The following is a 23,998-nucleotide window of genomic DNA, read 5'->3' on the forward strand; positions in this document are numbered from 1 at the left end:
CACTGTCTGCTGCTATAATTATATAATTATTATATTAACCAAATATTTTATCAAGACCTACACGATATCTTGTTCTGGGATCGTGTACATTTATTGTTATAAATCCATGTGGAGTAGATCGTGCTTTTGAAAAGAAGTTTTTGAACTTAATCATGTCCATATCCCCACTTCACCAAGTCTCATGAATATTTCACAGAGTATGTGTATCAACTCCATTAAAAACACCTAAAATAGTACAGTTATCTCCGATCACTTTAGATATTCGTGTATATCTCTGAGTAACATAAATCACATCAGTATTTTTATGCCTACCTCGAGAAAATATCCGAGCTGGATTTGTTTGTTTGTCCAGTATTACGTCGTCATATACTATGAGATTATTAATAAATCAATCAAGATCGTCTACGGATGGTGCTTCATCAATATCGGTTATAAAATTTATAATGTCATCGCCATCTTCATTTAACAATTTTGCATTTTCATTAAAATATTTAACATCGTAACATCTCTGATCATCAACTGACTGAGATACTAAATACAAGTTATCCCATTTGAGCCATCTCATTGACCCAGATGGATCTATTATTATCATTCTGATAGAATACGCTAGTGCTGAAATATGTTTACTGGCTCTTGTTTTCGTGTCACTGAGAAATCAACGACATCCATGTTGTTGTTGTTGTTGTGGGTTTAACGCCATTTTTCAGCACACGATAGACTATGCATGGCGGCCAGTATTAATGGTGGAGGAAGAATTCGGGAAAACCCCAGGAAGAGCCACCTACCCACGAGAGGCTACTGGCAAGCTTTCTAATACCTACATTAGCCTAATCCTAGAATCGAACCCACACAAACAGAGGTGAGATGGCAGTGATCCGTAACGGATAGAGCTTTAGACCACTCGGGCACTCGGGGACCCACATCCATGTTGTAGAAATATAATAAATAATATGGATCTATATTGTGTTCTATGGAAAGCATCCACCCCCACAAGTGGATTAACAACATTAACAAAAACTAAAAAGCGTGCACTTATGTAGATGTGTAAAATTTGGTACAAATAAATATAAATTTATTTATAAGAATAAAATTGGTGGTGATATCGCTACTTCATTAGGAAAATTACCAGGAACTCAATGGGCTAAATACCCAGTAGAAAAACATCTTCCCAGATACGATTATTGTGGTCCTGGAACCATACTTGATATCCGACTGGACGAGTGAGATCAACCAAGACCTGGTGAATATCCAATAAACGCGATTGATCGAACATGTCATATGCATGATGTAGCTTATAAAAGTAAATATCTGCAACAACGACATATTGCTTATGTAAAATTAATTAATGTATTAAATTATATTTTTAAAAATCTCTCAGATAATCATTAGCTAATTGGTTGGTAAGATCTGCGATGAAAGGTAAATTATTATTCGGAGTCAGTAATTAATTAACCGATTATTTAAATGTTGGAATCGCTTTATTATAGCCCAAGAGGATATTGGAGGGGTAGAGCAGCGATTAGTAAACTCGCTGATGCAGCAAATGTTACACGTTCTGCTGCTGAAAATGGTTAACACGACAGGCAATATGGTACAATTATCTGCCACCACCTAAAAAATTTCAGCATGCACATTTTGATGTCAGCGCTCCTAATGAAGTTCATCAAGCAGACATTTTATTTTTAACACACGATACTATTACAATTGGTAGACCTCAATCAAATGCATATAAATACGCGTTAATCGTCGTTGACGTTGCAAGTAGATATAAGGAAGCGGAACCATTATCAACTAAAACAGCAACTGAAGTTTCTTCCGTTTTTGAATGAATTTATCAACAAGGACCCTTACGATGGCCACAACTATTACTGGTTGATCCTGGCAAAGAATTTCTTGGTGCAGTATCATCTCTGATGAAAAAGCATAACGTCAAAATCAGACAAGAAAATACTGCAATTCATCGTGATCAGGCAATTGTTGAACGATCTAATCGAACACTTGCTGAGCGGTTATTTGGATACCAATATGCAAAGATAACAATTCAGAAGGATACGAGATCTAGCGAATGGGTTGCAAGATTACCAAGTGTGATAAATGCATTAAATAATGAAATTACTCTAACAACTTCTATGAAACCCGTTAATGCGATTACAAAAGAAAGCATATATCAATACAATGACATGAATTTTCAAAACAACCAATATTAGGTAATGTTAATCTCAGGTATTTATATGAACCCAGTGAACTTAAAGGTGGTTAAAAAAAGAGAGCGACTGATCCTATTTGGAATATACAACACATAAAATTTATTACAACACATACAATTTAGAGCGTGGCAAGATCCTGAAGACACACAATTACCACCGCATTCACTTTTGTAAACTAGCAGCTCGACGGCGATTACATTCAAGACAGGTCAGCAATACATTTTCGCATGTGTGACCAAAATTACTAACAATTCTGTTTACCGTAAATTGTCGTGGATTATTATTTGAATACTGCCACAAAATTACTGTGTTACAGCTCCACAATGATTATTTTGATTTTGTTTCATTATCATGATAAATTCAGCATCTAGATCAAAGTCGTGTTTATGTTTCTGGTCACACTGTTTAGAACTTATTTCTTTCTTACTGTATCATTATCAATAACATCGTTATTACCAGTGGTTTCTGTAAAGTCTATGACAATTCATCGCAGCTCAGATATTCTTCTGACTCGAGACTGCGAGATAAACTAAGTTTCACCATTCGATACAATCATCGACGATCCAAACATTTGTATCAGAGATGGTTAATCCTTGTGATGAATGAATTGTCATTGCGTATCCATGAAGTTCTGTCCATAGTTAACGCGCTCTCAACAACACTGACAGGAACTAAGACAATTCCATTTAATACAAGATTTTGTTTTTCCGATGATCCTGGTATATCAACGTCGATATTCTGCCGTCGCGTATCAACCAGTCGATAACACAAAGGTACGGGTAGATTTGAAAACAATCTTTAGGTAGCATAAATAATTTTTGATGAAGTGTATCACGAACTATTTTTCTACTTGCAATTATCAAACGCTTTGGTCTCCATAAATTCCAAAAATTGTTGATAGGAGTTTCTGAAATTATTTCATGCATTATTTCACTTTATTCGGTTGTAATCTGATTAATTTCTTAAACTCTTTTAATTCTGGATCAAGCGCTCTATGATCATCAGTTATTTCATTATAATAACCTACAAAATTCCTCAGCCATTTATGTGATGACTATCCAACAAAAGGCGGTGGTTGACCATGATTGCCACACATTATTACAGCAGTAATTTTTGTCAATAACCAATCAAGATATATTTTTAACGTTTCTAATGAAACAGTGCATATTTCATCCCAGACAATAATCCTTGGAATATATTTTTCTCCCATTCGTTCAGGAGTCCATTTATATCCCTACCATCGAAAGAATTTATGATAAGCGCATGATTTAAAATTTATTTATCTCATTTCTCTTGCGAGTTTTTGTGTAGGTGTTAATATAACTATTTCTGTATAACTGTTCAAGAATAATTCCATCACACGAGTTGTTTTACCAGAACTATCATAGCCCATTGAGATAAACTGTTTTATGTCTAACTACTGGATCAAATACCGATGGTGCAGATGATAATTTTGATATTTGATTTTTGTGGCAATAAATACTCTTAATTTCAAGTCGGCGGATTCAGAATAATTAAGTATATTTTGTTGTTTTATTCTCTATTTACCCCATGATGCATAAGTGCCGATATGTAGTTGTTCTAGCAATCCTTTATTTTTTATTGATATAAAATGAACCCGTAGCGACTCTGAAAGCAAACTCAGGAAATATATTTTATCACTGATACTATATTTATCGAAACGTACGCGAGCACTGAAGATCTTAAATGTGTTACCTCCGGTGATTCAACATCAATATACTTCACATTTGTACCTAGATTAGTTCCGTCTGATAAATTAACATTACTTCGACTTATAAATGTTTTTCTATTCGTTGCATCAGCAATTATAAAATCTAGTTCAGCGTCATCTATATTCAATCTTATACAATGTCGTTTATAATCATTTGATCCAACTTGGGTGAATTTATCGATTATTTTTCTGCACAGATCTTTTGCGATTTTATTCTCAAAATCAGTTATATCAGGATTTTCATCATCAGAATATTTCTTTTGTTGTGGTAACCAAACTTCTTTCTGCAGACTATATGATATAATTGCTTCACTTACTTTTAACAATAATACTATTTTTACATCGAGCATATACCGTAATAATAATGTTGGTAATCACATTTTTTCTGAAAATTTTTTGCCAAACGAGACATAACAAATCGGATGAAGATTTTAGGCAAACTTAAATGACTCGATACAAGTGAATCCAGTAAAACAAAATCTGGTAATAGTCCATTTATCGATACTCTGGTCATTTCATATGTGTGGTGTCCAAATTTCTCAAAATACTTAGAACATTCTCCCATTCCAAGAAAACCTCCTGGATAACATGCAACTATATCAACTGAAATAATATCCTTATAATCGCATTTAGTATTCCATAATCCAACGTGTCCATATTCGACACAACTTCGTTGTTTTTCTTAGAGAAAATACAATCGTGTTGGTTTCCACGAATTTCTCTCTCTAGCAAAATGAGCAGCAACCAAAGGAACTGTAAGACAATTACTTAGTAATTGTTCAGCATCGTCATAGGTATATTTCAACGCAAGATTTTTCATTTCTTCATGGGGAGATTCTGTACGGTAAATAACGCCATTAGGCCGTACAAACTGATCATAATTTCCATTATCAGAACTTTGAAATAACCACACTCATACAGGATCACTTTTACTTAGTTTGTTAATAAAAATCAAATATATCTCCTTGATAAAATTTAACAGTTTGATTTCGTGGAAATATTGTTACTGCATTAGTCCAGGCATGCGCATTATGATCAATAATTTTAATCGAAGCTCCTTTCGATTTATACTTCGATTCCTATAAAATCTCTCCGTGTATCGTTCTTACCTTTATCGGTAAAATAAGAAAATAAAAAAGATACAAACAGTCATACATATAATTATATTGTTATAAAGGATATACAATATATCAATTTAAATTATACAATTTTATATAGTGCATTATCATTAAGTCCATTAGGATACAGAGTATCTAACTTATGAATCCAATAAGTTTCTTTTATGAGTCTATTCATGTCACCATGCACAATATCTATTGGCATGAAATAATAATCAAGTAGAGAGTGATTATTGGTGTTAAAGTGTGTTGAAACATTAGAGGAAAACTGAGGATCTCTATAATTTTTTATATGAAAGCGTTGATTATTCATTCTCTTGGAAATAAGTTGTAGTGTTTGTCCAACATATTGCATGCTACATTTTTTACAGGTTATCAAATAAATCACATCAGTTGATATGCAGTTAGTGTTATCGCGTAGAGAAAATACCTCTTTTGTATTAGCACTACTGAAAGAAGTACTTTCTCTTATCTTTTCACGTTGAGAGCACCGGTGTCTGTTACATTTAGATGACGAAAATTGTATTTTTTTATTTTCTGTCTGTTTAGTTCTGATTAAAAAATCTTGCAAATTCTTGGGTCTTCTATAAGCGAGAATTGGTTTAATTTTGAAAAGTGATTTGACGCTAGTTTTATTGGATAAATTTAGGAGACTATAATTTTTATTAATTATACGATCTATATTAGGTAATGAAGGATTATATTGTATTGTGAAAGGAATTATATCTCTCTCTATTTTGAGTAAGATTACGGGCTTTGTTCAGTGCAGAATCAATTATATATGTAGGATAATTTCTATTTTGGAAATAAGTTCGTAATTTATTCAAAGAATTTTGTAATTGACAATCATCTGAAATAATGCGTCGGTATCTTTTGGCTGGCTATATGGTATACCGTTTTTACATGACATGGGATGACATGAAGAATATTTTACATGCTGGTGGATATTAGTTTCCTTGATATGAATATTTGTAGAGATAGCGTTATCAATATTTTTTATTATATTTACATCTAAAAATGAAACATGCGTACTTGATGCAGTATAAGTAAATTTAATTGTCGGATGAAAATGATTCAGGCGATCAATACATTTTTTCAGTTCTTCATTTGAATGGTTCCAGATCATAAATATGTCATCTAAAAATCTGAACCAAACAGATGGATTCAACTGTTCGTTTTTAAGAAAATCTTTTTCTAATTTACCCATGAAAAGGGAAGCGCATGAAGGAGCCATAGGACTACCCATTGCTGTACCCATTATCTGTATGTAATTCATATTATTAAATTGAAAATAATTATTTTCCAAGATACGTTTTATTATTTTACAAATATCTTCACTAGATAGTGTGCTATTATTAGGATTGTTATCAATAAAATATTTACATGCTTCAATAATATCTGCATGCGGAATGTTGGTATATAGTGATGTTACATCTAATGATACAAGGATTGAGTTATCAGATAGCTGTGGAATAGACTTCAACTTTTTAATGAAATCAGTGGTATCTTTAATGTATGAAGGAAGTGATTTCATTAAAGGTTGTAAAACACAATCAATAAATTTGGATAGGTTTTCAGTATATGAATTATAACCTGATATAATTGGTCGTCCTGGATAATTTAAAAGTAAATTATGGTCAGGATTTTTATGAGTTTTGGGTAATGTGTAGAATTGAAGTGCACGTATGTTAAGAGGGAAAGTATAAAATTCGTCAATTACGGAATTATTATTTTTAGCAATCTCATTAATGCATGTTGAAATATTTGATTTAATTTCTATTGACGGGTTTTTGTCAATATGTTTTTAATATTTTTCATCATTTAATTGACGTTCAACTTCTTTAACATAATCATCTTGATTCATAATAATAATAGTGTTTGATTTATCAGCCTTTTTAATAACTATACTGTCGTCATTCATTAGATTATATAAAGACTTAATTTCGTCCTGAGAAATATTACTATGATATTGCTTTTTATGATTACCAGTTAATATCTCTTTTGTGATCGCATCAATATAAAAATCTAAATATGTATCACGTCCACTAGCTGGTGTAAAAGATGATTTAATTGTGTTAAAATAACCAAATTTTTTTTTTTTGGGGGGGGGAATGAAAAGAAATCGATTTACTCTCTGAATTGTTGTATGCTTTATCATAAAACTTTCTTCAGCTAATTTAATTTTATTGTGACATTTTGGTTTAGGACAAAATTTTAGCCCTTTGCCTAACAGTATATAGTCATTATCAGTTAATATTCTACGTGAGAGGTTTAAGACTGTTTCTTTACCTCTCTTAATTTGTTTTCTTCGCTTTGTTTTTTCCACTCTCTTCTACTTTTGAATCTGTGGAAATTCCTATTATTTTGTCTTGTGATGTCACCTCTATTAGACCTTGTAAAATCTTTACCAGGTTTGTCAGTGTCTTTCTCATGGTCACTGTTTCTGATTCCCTCCCCCCCCCCCCGTTTTACGGCTTCTGCGTATGTCTTCTTTCTTGTGCCCTGGGGAGTCAAGTTATTTCGCTGTTGTTCATCCTGTTGGTTCTTGTTTGAATTTACAACATTCCTACTTACGTTGACTCCTTGGGTTACTGAAGTTTTGGGAGGTGCTATAGGAGTATTACTCTTCCTTGCAGTAGTTTCTATGGGTTTTGAATACTTCCTTTCTTGCTGTTTATTACTCTGTTGTTGTGATGATCTGCTGCTTTTATGCTGCTGTTTATTCTGTTGTTGTGATGATTTGTTGCTTTTCTGCCCGTTTTTTCGGTTGTTGATGGATTATATGCTGTTCTCCAGGTTTTTTTTACTTGTTTATTTTTCTCTTCTTTACTCTTTCGTAAATTGTTCATTTTTTTTTATTTTGCTTCAGAAGTATATCATTTTTCGTTGATTCTGTTTTTTTATATACTACTTAGTCGAAACTGAAAAGGCTTTGCCCACCTATTTTCTTCCTCAGTGCATCCCTAACATTTTCCGTCTGTTTTCCGACGTTTTGTGATATTTTTTGTTGTTCTTCTGCTAATCTCTCACATATGTTTAGCGAGACTTTATGTAACAGACTGTCGACAGAATCTTCGAAATCTTCATTTCCGCTTCCTATGTATATCTTCAGTTTCAGTCGTAAACCTGATGGAACGATCCCCTTCTCAACACATTTGTTCAAGAAACTGCTGTGAAGGCTGCGTTTCATTTGTTTTTCAGATAGTTTCAATATTTGATATTTCAAAGACGTCATTACTCTCGGTGGATCATAATTTGATGCCATTATGTTGTTGAAAAATTTCAGAATTGTGATTCAAAAAAACAACACAAACGCCGAAAATGAAGGACAGGGGCACGTTTGTCACGTTTTTTACCTTTATCGGGAACTTTAATTTCTTTCCTAATTCAGCGACGTCTCTGACAGATGATCCGGTATCTTTAACCATTTCTCCCCACTCGTTTATTATTTTACCCCTTTTATCCGCTAAATCATTTCCACGTATCGCGTTTGTAAAATGTTCCGTCCCTCGTTTGGCTACACAATTTATTTTTGAAAATTACATCGGTTTTAGATTATTAACGCTTGGTGTATCATTTATCGGATAAATTCCATAAATAAACGCAGTTACAGGAAACGCTCTTTCATAATGTCAATACCAGTCAGCATTTCTGTTCTGGAAGTTTTACTTAATATGGCAATTTTTTCATTATGAAGGACAGGGACACGTTTGTCACTAATAATCCAAGTATTGATTGTTTCTGCTAATACAATAAACTTTATTCTGAAAAAATATCTTTGATCGTCAAAATAATTGATAATCGTTGCTGCTCGTTTGTCGTTCATTGTAGCATCGACGACTTTGTCAACACCATCGGTGTTACGTATGATGAACAGTAACCGATGAGGTCAAAATGGACATTAAACATTGCCAGTAATTTTCAACTGATCTTAGAATGGAGCAGTAACCGATGCCGGTGATCGTCCATTGAGGTCAGAATAGAATAGAGTGTGAGAAAATCACGCAGTAATTTTCCGTGGACGGTAAGGTCTCGATCTCAGTGAACGGTCACCAAAAAAAGCATTCAGAAAGAATGTCGGCCAAAAAGAAAAGCCTCGTACGGTGCCGAGAAGATCATAAGAAAGATCTCACAAAAGGACCCTATGGAAGGCACAAAGACCAATGAAGGGAATGAAGGGACCTCATATATGATGACCGCTCATATGTATACTATATAATGAATTACGAAAATATTATCAATCTTATTTCTGCAATAATGTTTTTTTTTTAAAAGATGGCATAAATATTCAACTTGTTCGAGAAAACATTATTTCTGATTTTAATCACTGCAAACACGAAAATTTGAAGATATATATAGACTTCCAGCGGAATATAGGTTCATAAAGATTATCCAACAGATATGTTCCAATCTTTGGCTACTGTAAAAGATATGGAAGATAAAAAAAATTCGTATCCCTCTCAAGCGTGATCGAAAAAATTAGATCAGAATTAGCTCACGATTGCGAAACGAAGAAAATTATAAACACGCGCGTGAGGCAGTTAAAAAAGTTTATTTCAGATCGTGAAAGCGAAAGTTCTGTCAGTGACTGTAGCAACAACGTCACTTGTGAAAGTATTGACAAAAGTGAAAATAGTGAAAGTATTGATCAAAACGAAAGTAATGGCAATGTCTAGGTTAATTAACCTTTGACTTTTATTCTACCTTAGAAATAAAAAAAAATTCTGTCTGTAATTTTTTTTAATTTTAGCTTATGGTAATGTACCCATCAATCTGAAGAATTAGACAATATTTTTAAGCTGATCAAATTTAATGCAAGAATGTGCATAATTCTGAATCTGATCTCTATCACACGCGGTCATAATAATATGTTTTCGCCGCAGTTCATTTAATTGTTCCTGCATCAACAAAAAGTCTTCGTTGCCGTATTCATCAATAATTATATTAACACTGGGGACTGTTATTATTTTTCTGATGGCGTTTTCAATATCGTTTTTGTCCTGTATGAAAACTTTAACTTATAGGTACATTCTATAATATACCCGTTGATTAAATAATTAATTGTAAAACACTCTGGAAAAAATCGTTAAGATCTCACGTATAAATTTATATTCAAAATTTTCATTTCTTAAGTCATTTACGTGTCTGCTCTGGTCAGTAAATTTGAAATGTATTATTGACAATACATGATTTTGACATCCTAGATAAACCGGACTGATCGGTTCTTGTACAATTAAATATCCAGGATGTACTTGAGGTGTAAAAGTACATAAAAAACATCCTTGTTGAGCTTGACTAGATTTTTAAAGATCTATTTGATAACTGCCATCAATTGCATCACACACAAGATTCACTGCGATCGTTGAAGTTATATTTACAATGTCTGGTGAAATATGTCTGCCGCACCGTACGGATCATTGTCACGTTTGAGAAGAGATCCTGGTGGTCATATTTTTCTCCATGACTCAACAATTTTAGGAAAGTTGTCGTTGATAAGAGCGTTAAGTGATTTTTTTTTTAGCTCGTCGGCGTTAAGTCCTGGTAGCACAAATTTCAGTAGATCTGTCTCGGTGATTTTAAAATGATTAAGAAAATAATGTTTTAGCGTTATTCTATTAAAGGGAGGATTAATAAATTCACCACAACGGAAATTAACCACTTCAACGATAATTTTATTGACATATTCAGGGTCTGATGTAACCTGGTTTAGATGTTGTATTGTTTCAATGACCTGTTGTTTTATATCATCATGATAATACTGAGATAGAGAAGAAAACAGATTTTGAAGGGCTGAAAGTGATTTAGAGTGTTCAGACCGAATATCTTCGAAAAAATACATTTTAGCATAATTTTCATCAATGGTTGGTTTTCTCCCTTCATTGGTTGCAAAATAAAAACGAGTTCCAAAAATCAATAAGTTATGTACCATCCGAAGCAATGAAAGTTCTATCAATACTCCACAGGTATCATTTTCGATATTCTGGATTTGTTATTAATTTATTTTTGTTAGTGGAAAAATCATTTAACTTTGGTTCTGGTAGTAAAAGATAATCTGGTGGAATTTCAGGCCACCCTAACACACTTCGGATCGATGATTGATAAATATTTGCAACATAATCTGTCGAATTTATTTCTATCGCAGCTGATTACGTCGGTTCATGAACTGTTATAGCTATTTTTGATTCTTTTCCAATATAGATTTTATTTTGCGCTGAAATTCATCATTGATTTGTTCGATTTGATAACTGCCTGTTGGAATTCCGACAACATTCCTGTCTGGTGTTCCGTCATCTTTATTTTTATTTGCAAATACAAGTTAATTATTCGCCTGTAATCCACCGAATGATTTTGACACTCATAATTGTACTAGTGCGATTTTTTTCACTGGAATTGCAGTTGGAAAGTTAACACTAAATTCTGGATTAGTTGATCTCACTGATATCATCGTAGTTTTTGACGTAGTTGTATTAACGACAATCTGCTGAAGTAGCTCGTTCGGAGTTGACCTTCTTATTTAAATCCCGATTTTCTAAATCAGGCGCGGAATCTATCAAAATCTTTATTTCCTTGTAGATTTTAATCATCTCCGTGAACTCAAAATCTGATATTTTTCCATCACTAAGGCTTGTTGATAATAACGAGGATAACTTGGAGTATGCTAAAGTCGCTGTGTGTAATTTTGTTGTATAATCAAGCAATTTTGTATTTGTACACGTGCACATGTTCCCGGTGATATTAAGAATACAGGCAATTGTTGTTGCACCTGAAACACAAATTGTTATAATTGCAGGTGATGTCATTCTTATTGTTGATAATAATACGCCGGTTCCAACAATAACAGCAGACGCTGAATAAACAATTATGTCAACGATAAATAGACGTCTGCGATATTTTTTTACTTTTACTGTATACTCGTCAACAATATTTTTTAATTTTGTTTGCCATTCACGTGCCTGGTTGTATCTGAAACGTTGAATGTTGATCGGAAGGCTCATTATATTTTATTCAGTAATCAATTGAGGTGTTTTAGCCACAAACTTCAGACACCACCACTAAGACGCTTCGGTCAATTATTTTTATCAAATGATTCCAGCATAAACGTTTCTTCGTCTCCTTTCTTTAACACAATATAAACGATTCCAGAAAAAGTATCGATTGAATGACGCCAGAGATACGTGGTAAATATAGTAAATTTTGCACCGCTGAACACGGACAGCCTATACACGCCAGTGACTTCTGCGGTATGTTTTATAGTGTTATTTTGTGTAACCATGTTGAGAATCCTGATGACACTGTGTATACTATGTTGGTAATCTGTTTGTGGGGAATTTTAATCTGATAATTTTTTTTAGCGATATCATAAATTCCACTTATAACATCTTCTAGTGCTTTTTTTCTACTAATCGTTTCAATATCTGATACAGCTGTTTTAATATCGCCGAGTTTAACTTGCAGCGTGTTAATTTAGTATATACTGTATTATAGTTTTTTATACATATTTTTTGCGGCATCTTCATCAGATGTCGGATCTCTTAAAATAACTATTTTATTTCCATTCATGCTGAGTTCACCTGTCATTGTATCACCGGTAGATCGTAAAGATCGTAAACAATTAGCAACACTTCTTGTAATTTCATTTCTAATAGTTGAAATTGATATATTTGTGGGTATGAGTCTAGCACCGTCAGTAAATACTGGAATATTTTCCGTAGTAGCACCGAGAACTCTACGAACTATGTCATTCCATTTGATATTACTCGTCTTTAAAACACCGTATTTATCCTGAAAAATAACAACTTCATCTCGGTCAACTCCAGAGAGGTTCAAGTTCATCTTTAGTTGCCTAATTTGAAAAATCAATATTATCTTTTTTCTTCTCTTGCCTTTGATACAAGAAGATCTTCCGTAAATATCAACCATTATACTTTAAGATCTGTTTAAAACTATTAACGGCTACTTGTATAATCGTGCACAACTTTATGAGGTGGTAATCTTGATGAAGATATAGCACTGAGCACATCAATTACTTGTATGTGTTGGTAATGTTGAATACCAAATTGGAGTTTTTTTAAAAACTGTCTTTACGTAATTTATAAATCGTTTTGGTGGAGCCAAGCCATACGAATCCAAATAAACAATTCCACGTGGATCAGTTACGTATGCCACCCAATGAGTTCATGGACCAGAACTATTATCGAGATTAATGAGTGTGTAGCACTGTCAAACAACGCAATGAAACGTTATTAACGAAACTAATTGTATCATTGGCATTATATTAAACATTATCAGCTTTCAAAAGTTCCCCTTCTACTTCATAAAAACGCTTCAGCAGGTAAGCAATATCTGCTTGTATCTTGAACTTCTAATTCAATTCGACCACGCTGATCTGGTTGTCGTGCGTCATAAGAATAATACTGGTAATCGCGTATAGATTCATCTTTGAGAATTGGTTCGTCCATATTGAACGCTGGATCAGATATACGTTTGAACATTTTATTATAAGTTTTATCGTCTAACACGAAGACCACTTCCTGCTATTAAATTTGGCGTTATATTTTTTTCTTTTTCTATCAGCCATTTCTGCTAGTTTTCATTTGCAGCCTTATTTATTATTTTACTAATTTTCGCAGGCATAATTTCAGTACTGGTTAATTTTAATGGTTTGATTTTCTTCGTACTAATCGAGCTAATCTTTGCTAACAGCAACATTACCAACATCACCAATACCTTTATCGCGAATAGTTTCAACAGCTTTCATCCCTAATTGCTTTGCAGTCTGTATTGCTTCTGTAGGGATTCTCTTAATGAAACCCTGAACAACATCACCAAGTCCATCCCCATAAATCGCTTTGTAAGTTGGCAATCGTGAGTTTACTACTACTAACACAGGCCCACGTTGAGCACTATGTGTAGTCATTTATAAATTCCATGCTGATTAATTATTTTCAGTCACTGTAATAATTATCGACAGTTTCATTAATGAGAGAATGATAAACATTACTATCCATAACACCGCTTGTAATTATTCTTCGACAAATATCAGATATTTCATTAATAATTTTTGGAGAATTATTTATTGCGTGTTTGCCTCCGATCAAAACTTCTAATCGGTCAACATCGGCGAGGACACTGTCAGGACAAGCAATAAGGATGCTTCCTGTTTTTGGACCAAAATATTTATCATAAACTTCATCAATTACTTCTTCCGCTATAGGTTCTTGTTCTTCCTCATATGTTATTTTTACTTGTTGCTTTGATTGTTGTTTTTATTTTTCTCGTTTTTGTGATCGTTGTAAGCTTTCAAAATGTTTATTTATCCCATCATTAAGTTCAACATATTTGGGATCATCATTTTTGACATTATCATGGTATACTGTACTTCATGAATCCACTTGTACCTGGTTTAACGACTTACATATTTATTTATATATATGAACCCGGTGAACTTAAAGGTGGTACAAAAAGAGCGAATGATCCTATTGGGAGTATTACGACATATAAAATTTCCAGCGTAGTAAGATACACGGGTAGACCTGCAATCTACAGATTAAATTCAACTGCTCCTCAACGTGGATTTGTGCGTGAACAAATATGTTACCTGTTTAGGCTCAAATGAACAGTAACACAGAAACATTGAAAACAACAAGCTTTTTAAAATTTAAAAAATAATTTATTTTCCTGGAAAAATTATGTAAAAATAAAAAAAGTAGAAAAACTAACGGTTTCAAGACTCAAATCCAAAAATAATCTAATAATAATCCACGAACTAAATTGCAAAAGTCCTAGTTATAAATGTTCTAGTAATTTCAAGTTCGAATCCTGATGGAAAATCCAAGATGGATGATGATGACATATGCCTGTAGTCAGTACTGTCCTTATTTACAGTACCTTATAGAAATACAAACAAAGGCACTCCGGTGTTGGAAATCCAAGTTAAATTTGTAAGCAACGTCTTTCCAAAATTTCTGTTTGAGCACTCATAGAAAAAATAATTAATCCTTTTGAAATCCAACTGATCTGAAGAAATTTATAACTCAAAATCTGGTTACAACAAAATAACTTGACATCAGTGTAAAAAGCCCAAAACAGAGAAATCTCTCTCTCTCTCTCTCTCTCTCTCTCTCTCTCTCTCTCTCTCTCTCTCTCTCAGCATCGCTATTAAAACTAACAAATGCGCAGTAATGGCAAAACCGGAAATACGAAATCGAAAGGGGAGTCACGTGATCGTGTTTATGTCACGTACATCAAAAATGACCCTGACGAAAACCAATCATTTTAAAATAAAGTATAAATTTATTACGAAGGTTGTTACAAATTCTGAAACAAGGTCAAGATTTAAATCAACACCTGCTGTTTACCAAAGAACGGTTCAGGTCAACTACTTTTCTGGAAAAATATTTTCAGTGAATAAATTTACATTATAATAGCATATAATAGAATAAAACATTTAAAACTGACAAACAATTAAATTAAAAAATATGAATTAAATGAGATATATGTAACAGTTACAAGTTAATCCTGAAGACACACGATTACTACAGCATTCACTTTTGTAAACTAGCACCTCGACGGCGATTACATTCAAGACAGGTCAGCATCACATTTTCACGTGTGATACCAAAATTACAATTAATTCTGTCTACGGTAAATTGTCCTGGGTTATTATTTAAAGACTGCCACAACATTACTTTCTTACAGCTTGCACAATTATAACGTTGATGTTGTTTCAGCGTCATGATAAATTCAACATCGATATTAGTCACGTTCATTTTTTTGTCACATTGTTTATAAAAATATTTTTTCTTACTACATCATTATCAATAACATTATCGCTATTACCAGCAGTTTCTCGAAAGTCTATGATAACCCACCGCAGCTGAGATATTCCTCTGACTCGAGACACTGCAAGATAAACTAAATTTGACCATTCGACCGGTCAACAACAATCCAAATTTCATAATCAATCTTATCTTCATCCTCAAATAGATCCATTCATTCTTCTCGTAAACAAACTTGTTTTTGTGGACGATACGACATTAATATTTCACTCACTGTTAACAATAAGAAAATTCCTGAATCAAGCATGTATCGTAACAATGCTGTTGGTGCCCACATTGTTTTCTGAAAAATGTTTGCTAAACCAGACATAACAAATTGGATGAAGATTTTCGGTAAACTTAAATGATGTAATTCGTGCAAAACCCGTTACGTCAAAAATCTGGTAGAGGTCCATTTACAGAAACTCGAATCATTTGATGGATTGGATGTCCAAATCTCTTAAAACATTCCGAACATTCTCCCATTCTAAGAAAGCTTCAAAGATAACACGCTGCTATATCAAATGATATCATATTTATGTAATCGTATTTGGAATTCCATACTCAACAATGTCCACATTCGACACAACTCTATATTACATCATCGAGAAAATCCGACCGAGTTGGCTTCCACGAATCGTTCTCTCTGGCGAAATTATAAAACAATTACTGAGTAAATGTTCATAGTCGCTGATCAAATTTGACTGTTCTATCTCGACGAAATATTGTCGCCGCCCACGCATGCTCATTGTGATGAACAATTTTATAGGAGGTAATTTCGATTGATATTTTGATTTGTACACATTCTTTCTGGTTATTGTTTTTACTTTTATTGGGAATTTAAGTTTCTTTCTTATCTCAGCAACGTCTTTGGTAAACCCTCCTGTATCTTTAACTGTTTCTGCCCAATCATTTTTTTTTCCTTCATCTTAGATCCGTTAGTTTATTTATACGTATCGCGTTTGTGAAGTGTTCAATAATTCGCTCGGCTACACAATTTATTTTCGAAAATTGCATTGGTTTGAACGCTAAGTTTATCATTTATTGGATATCTTGCATAAATAACTGCAATTACAGGATATGCTCGTTCATTATACGGTTTATCAATACCAGTCAACATTCCTGGCTTAGAATTTTTATTTAACGTAACAATATTTTCAGTGTGATGTAATCGGACAGGGTTACGTTTGTCACGGATAATCCAAGTATCGTCTAGCTCCGCAATAAATTTTATTCTAAAAAAATATCTTTGATTTTCCAGATTATTTATAATCGTCGCAGGTCGTTGGTTATTCATTGTATCATCGACAACACCTTCGGTGTTTTGCATGATTCTGAATGTTGATCACACCTGAGATGCGCGATCTCAACGCAAATTTTCTTTGGCGATACGTATACTTTTAATCAGAGTTTCCGTTGGATCCACCAGAGCTCGCCTCCGCAAGTCAGGGGTTGTTCAATCAAGATCGAATCTAGATTTAGAAGGTTCAATTACAGATCTCTCAAACTCTTCCATATTGTAATTAAGACTCATACACACACACAGATTTATATATATATATATATATATATATATATATATATATATATATATATATATATATATATATTTCATTCAAACAAAGGATAAATACAGTTGGCTAATGATAGGTTCTACAACGCCAGTAAAAAGTCCTGCATAAACGAATTATATGGACTTCACTTACAAAGTGTACGAACAGGGAGTTTAGGACTGAAACTGTATTTGAAGTGTGGTGTTGGGGTTAGAGAAGAAACGCAGTTGTGTGTGCAATGTGGTGGTACAAAATACAGAGCTAAATCGATATTATGATTTTTTTAAAGTAACACCGATAATAATGACAAGGTGATAAAAAAATGCTTAAGATTATCTCGTCAGATTTTCAAATAATGATTTAGACAAATAATATTATTATATAAATGGAGACAAATGAATTTGTAAAACATCCCATCCTCAAGGATTATGAAGCATCTCGAGATGGTGTAATCAACCGTGTTTGAAGTGTGGTGTTGTGGTTAGAGGAGAAATGCAGCTGTGTGTGCTATATCGTGGCAACAAATACAGAGAGCTAAATCGATATGATTTTTTTTTAAATGACACCGATAATAATGACAAGGTCATTTAAAAAATGCTTAAGATTATCACGTCAGATTTTCAATTGTTTTATAATTTATTTAATTTGGGTAATACACCTATCAATTTGATGAAACTGATAATCTAAAAAAATTATGGGTATTATACCCATCAAATTATAAAATCTAACTAATTTTCGTTATTTTGAGCATCAATTATCTGAAATCTGAACGAGAATCAGTAAAATACAAACTCTGTTATAATATATATTTTATTTCCCCTGATTAGGAATCAGATTGAAAATCAACCATGAACGTGAAGATCTATGATCTTACATACAGATTCAAATTCAAAACTTAATGTCTCAAATCAAGCAAGTTTCCGGATTGGTCAGTAAGCTTAAAATGTATCCATGATTATAGCGGATTATGACATTGCAAATAGACTGGATTAATGGATTCTTGTACAATCAAATATCCAGGAGGTACTTGAGGTGTAAATGTATACAGACTACATCCTTGTTGAGCCTGACTAGATTTTCCAAGATCTATTTGATAGCTGCCATCGATTACATTATATAGAAGATTGACTGTGATTGCTGCTGTTATATTTACAAGTCCTGGTAATATGACGGCCGCCACTGTATGGAACATTGTTATGTCTGAGAATAGCTGGAGGAGGGGATATTTTTCTCCATGACTTGATGATTTTGGGAAAATATTCATTGGTGAGATCGTTCATTTTTTTTTAAACTCACAGTGAAAAGTACTGCTAGCACAAATCCTAATAAATCTGCTACAGCTATTTTATAATGATCAGTAAATAGGTTCTTAAAAGAGATTTTTTTAGCTGTATACAGAGTTCCAATATTTGCTTAACAATATATTGATTAGCATATTCAAGGTCTGATATAATTCGATTTAAATGGTGTATTGTTTTAATGATTTGTTGTTTTAAGATCGTTATTAGGATACTTCAGTACATAATTTTTAAATAACTGTGTTAATGTCGTGGACATAGTTAAATATTCACCCGTAACTTTATTAGCTAGTGATCTAAATTCATTTTGTTTAACAGCAATTGCATCATAGATTTCTGAATCATACAGTTCAGAATCAACAGGAGAATCAACATTCCATGGGTAATCCTTTAGATATTTTTGAACCTTTATAAAAAAAATATTCGTAGTGAGAGAAAAACATCTATCTTTGGTTCTGGTGGTCCTTGATAAACATGTGGTATTTCTGGCCATCCTTACACACTTCTGATCAATGGTTGATATATATTTAGCGAGTTCATTTCTATCACAGCTGATAATATTGGTTCGTGAATAGTAATAGCAATTTTGGATTCTCTTCATAGATTTAATTCTGCGTTTGAATTTATCATTGATTTGTTCAATCTGATAAATGCCTGTAGGAATATTAACAATGTGCCAATCGGGAGTTCCATCTGGTTTATTTTTATACTAAAATACAAGCGAATTATTTGCAAGCAATCCACCAAATGATTTTAATGTGATATTTAGCTAACTGTAATATACTTGTAATTGTGCTAGCGCTACTTCATTCACTGGAATTGCAGTTGCAAAGTTGATGCTAAGTTCAGGATTGATTGAACTTATCAATATCATCATAGCTTTTGATGGAGTTGTATTAATGACAATATGTTGCAGTAATTCGTTCAGCATTGACATTTTTATCATTATTATTATTATTATTATTATTATTTAAATCAGGCATAGATCATATTACAGACATTACTTCTTTGTAAATCTTAATCATCTCCGTGAACTCAAAATCTGATGTTTCCATTACCCATTACTGCTGATTGATATCAATGAAAATAATTTGGAGTATCCCAATCAATCAACACTCTATGGATAACATGGAAGAGACATCTTCGCTATACTACAATCACATCTCCAACATAACCCCAAGTGGTCCAGAATCCCCACAACACAATACTATAGATCAGTGGGAGCTTTCTCAAGCACTTTTATCATGAAGTGATAAAAGTGGTCCAGAACTCACATTTTCTTATACTACTAACAGGTTATTCCCCTAACTTAACGTGATTGCAGGACAAATTCAAAGGAGAAAGCAAATTTCTAAGTAAATTTTGTTTCTCCGAGAGTACTTACTTGATCACATTACTTAAAAACCCTCCCAACAACCCCACCATGCAAGAATCCAAATTAATATCTCCTTCTACTAAAATATAGCAACACCTGGCAATGCCAAGGGGAGAGAATGGGTAAGACTTATTTACCTTTGTCTATTGGATATAGACAGAAAAAAATGATTTTTATCTTTGAGTAGGGATGGATTCCCAAGGAAGCAGGCTAATATTCCTAATGTTACGTGATTGAGTAAGTATTCTCATAGAAGCATACTTTATTTAAAAATTTACTATTCTTAATTTATAAAAACAAATTTAAAATATTAAAGGTCTGGCAAACTAGTGTTGATCACCTATTTCAGGTCCCTGGGTAAATATATCGACCCCAGACCACCACCATTTTCAGATCTTGTGATGTATCCTCAAATGCTCACTCTTACTGAACATTTTATTCGTTCACAATCTTCACACTTAAAAGATTTTAAATATAGCATGCATTCTCATGTCAATATAATCATTAACATACTGGTATTTAAAAATTGTATGAAAATCAACTTGCCCAGTGCAATCTGACAGGAAAATTCGACTTGCCCTTTGAAAATACAAGCTTTCCTCAAACATATTATCCCATTATAAGCTTAAACACATGGCATAATATGATATTTTAATGAATTCATGTGATATCACTTTTGTTTTCTTTTAATCTTTGTTTTCACCTTAAAGCAATATACTGATAATTTATGTTTAAGTATATGTAGATGAGAAAGAGTAGATACAAGCAAAACAAGACATGAACATGTATATTGATGGAGACATGGATTAGTTCAAAAGGGTTTGGAAGGAGATTTTTAAGAGAGAGAGACAGAGAGACAGAGAGATAATGATTTTGCTAAAGAACCTTGACAGAAAAATTGAACAACCAGAAACAAAACTGTGCTAATTTAATTTTAATCATAGTTAATGCCTAACATATTTCTTTATCTACTTTTCCAATTAAGATCAAATGGTCATGCAGGTTTAAGTGTCCATCCAGAAAACAAAACAACATAAAAATGCATCCATCATCAAAGTATTTCATAAATATCAATGATTTCACTCTGCTTTTTCTCTGGGGTGTGTTGTGTCCACTCATGTCTGCTTCTGCTTCCACATTAATAATTACCAGTAGGATCCAGCCATCTTCAAATCAGGAGAATGTGTCAAATTATTTGACAAGACATTTGAGAATGATTTGAGAACACTTATATTTAGCCATTTAATTCTTTGCCAAGCAGTAAGTATGCACTGCTTTCCTGCATTTACAATGTAAACAACATATCATAAACACTGCTTCTGGTTGAAAAGTCAATCACACTTTTAATGAAATAATCCCCTTGGTTAACCATTATAGACCTGGTTCCTTTTATTTCCAAACATACCAGTAAATAAATCTCAAGAGTTATATTATAAATTAAGTATGCATTACTAATTTCTGTGACATGTATCAAACAATCTTTTGAAAAGCCGACTGTTTCAAACCAGTAAGCTGATAAGCTAACTTTAACACCAAAGGGCATCAAGGCTGGCAAGTTCCAGATACGTACAGATACTGTTTGTATTTTCATGTGCTATTTTAAATGTCCACTCATACACAATGTTGTATCAACCACTTCACGTTTTCTTTTCTCTCCTTATTTTGGTTTGTCTCCAGTATGCATCCTGATGTGTAATTTTAGATGTCCTCTCTGACTAAACATTTTATCACACACTTCACACTTAAATGGTTTGTCTCCAGTATGCATCCTCATATGCCTTTTTAGATTTCCAATCTGACTAAACATTTTATCACACACTTCACACTTAAATGGTTTTTCTCCAGTATGTATCCTTGTGTGCTGTTTCAAGTGTCCAATTGTACTAAATATTTTATCACATACTTTACACTTAAATGGTTTTTCACCAGTATGTATCCTCATGTGATCACTTAGATGTCCACTCTGATTATACATTTTATCACACACTTGACACTTAAAAGGTTTATCTCCAGTATGCAACCTCATGTGCTTATTAAGACTTCCACTTGCATTAAACATTTTGTCACACACTTCACACTTAAAAGGAATTTCTCCTGTATGAATCCTCATGTGACCAATTAGACCTCCACTCCCACTAAACATTTTATCACATACTTCACACTTAAATGGTTTTTCTCCAGTATGTATTCTCATGTGCTGATTTAAATGTCCGATCTGTTTAAACATTTTACCACACACTTCACACTTAAATGGTTTTTCTCCAGTATGAATCCTCAAGTGCTTGTTTAGAGCTCCACTCACATTAAACAATTTATGACACACTTCACACTTAAATGGTTTTTCTCCATTATGCACCATCATGTGTTTTAAACTTATGCTGTGATTAAACATTTTAGCACATACTTCACACTTGTATTTTTTTCTCTAGAATGCACCCTCATGTGCAATTTTAAATCACTCCGATTAAACATTTTGTCATATATTTCATACTTATATGGTTTTACTCCAGTATGCAGAACCATGTGTACTTTTAAATACCCACTATGACGTGGCCATTTCATCACATACTTCACACTTTGATAAAATTTCTCCAGTATGGATCTTAATGAGCAGTCTATGACTACCACTGAGAACAAATGGTTTATTACATACTTCACACTCAAATGGTTTTTCTCAAGTATGTATCCTCATGTGTTCCTTTCGATTTCCAAACAGACTTAACAATTTTCGCATACCTCACTCTTAAATATTTTCATCTCCACTGTGTTTCATTATGTGCAGTTTTAAGAGTTTTAAATTCCAGTCTGACCATAAAACATAATGTATATATAGGCCTATCACACTTGACACTTATATGCTAGGCACTATTTCTTCAGTATTCTTGCTTCTGTAGTCTTCCATTTCAATTAAGTACATTTTTCTCTAATATGCGACCCCATGTCCTCGCTCATCTTTTTCATGTTACTTAACATTGCACTTGTCTTCGATGTTTAAACTTAAATTGTATTTCTACACTAGGTGTTCTAATGTGCAAACCGATTCACTATACATCACATTTGAATGGTTTTGTTGCTACTGAGTACAGTTCGTACATACTTCACAGCAGTCTGACGTTGTTTTAATAAAGGACGATGAAATCTCCGACAACACGAAATCACCTTACCGGTAGGCCTACTATAAATTAATACAATGAGTGCAAGCGTGACCCCAGCCTCAGCTCTATTTGACTTTTGTCACGCGTCTTTTGTCGCTTCAGAATCGCCAAAAGACTGAAAAGCTACACGTATCCATTCAAAATACAGAACGTACCAACGCATAACTCTCGTACGGCCATCGCATGAATCTATTCCGGCGAATTAACCTTTATTTTCACCATTGCGGTCATAAAGTCTTTCTAAAGGACTTTATCAGGCAGAAGTAAACGACTCGGCCACGGGATGAATCACAAAAAATTTCACAAAATAAAATGTTTAACTTGCCTGTTGTTTCAGATTGTTATCATATTGTTATTTTATACAAATTTCCTGAATAGAAATATGTAAAGTTAGGATTGTAGAGATGGCGGTTGATGACATCATCAAACTTTCACTATTAAAGCCGAGACGGATGCTGGATTCGATAGTAGGTATCACGGTACCAATTGTTTTTCCATATACCTCAATGCTAATGTTTTATGAAATAAATTTACTTTCTATCCTACCTCAGCGTGCATGTCATACACCGTCATAGAGAACAATGTTAGACTGTCAATTTGACAAGGACAAAACTAGGTACTCCATTGCATTTAAGAGAGATAACTGTACTGGAACTAGACAGGGGTAAGAGTTATCTAGTCACAACATACACGTTTTCAGCCATGTGTACCACATTAAAAAATATAAAAAAATCTTAAAAAAT

At 33.2% G+C, this 23,998-nt stretch overlaps 1 protein-coding gene across 1 annotated transcript; it reads right to left on the reverse strand.

The window, feature by feature from the left end:
• Positions 1-21,019: 21,019 nt before the first annotated feature.
• LOC149781512 (uncharacterized) lies at positions 21,020-23,463 on the reverse strand. Its single transcript, XM_089935594.1, has one exon. It carries the CDS (start codon positions 22,490-22,492, stop codon positions 21,758-21,760), a length of 735 nt encoding a protein of 244 aa, XP_089791720.1. The 5' UTR covers positions 22,493-23,463; the 3' UTR covers positions 21,020-21,757.
• Between the last annotated feature and the right edge of the window lie 535 nt (positions 23,464-23,998).

This window comes from Sinohyriopsis cumingii, chromosome 15, assembly GCF_028554795.1.
Source record: "Sinohyriopsis cumingii isolate HCF-2022 chromosome 15, ASM2855479v2, whole genome shotgun sequence".
Lineage (NCBI taxonomy): Eukaryota > Metazoa > Mollusca > Bivalvia > Unionida > Unionidae > Sinohyriopsis > Sinohyriopsis cumingii.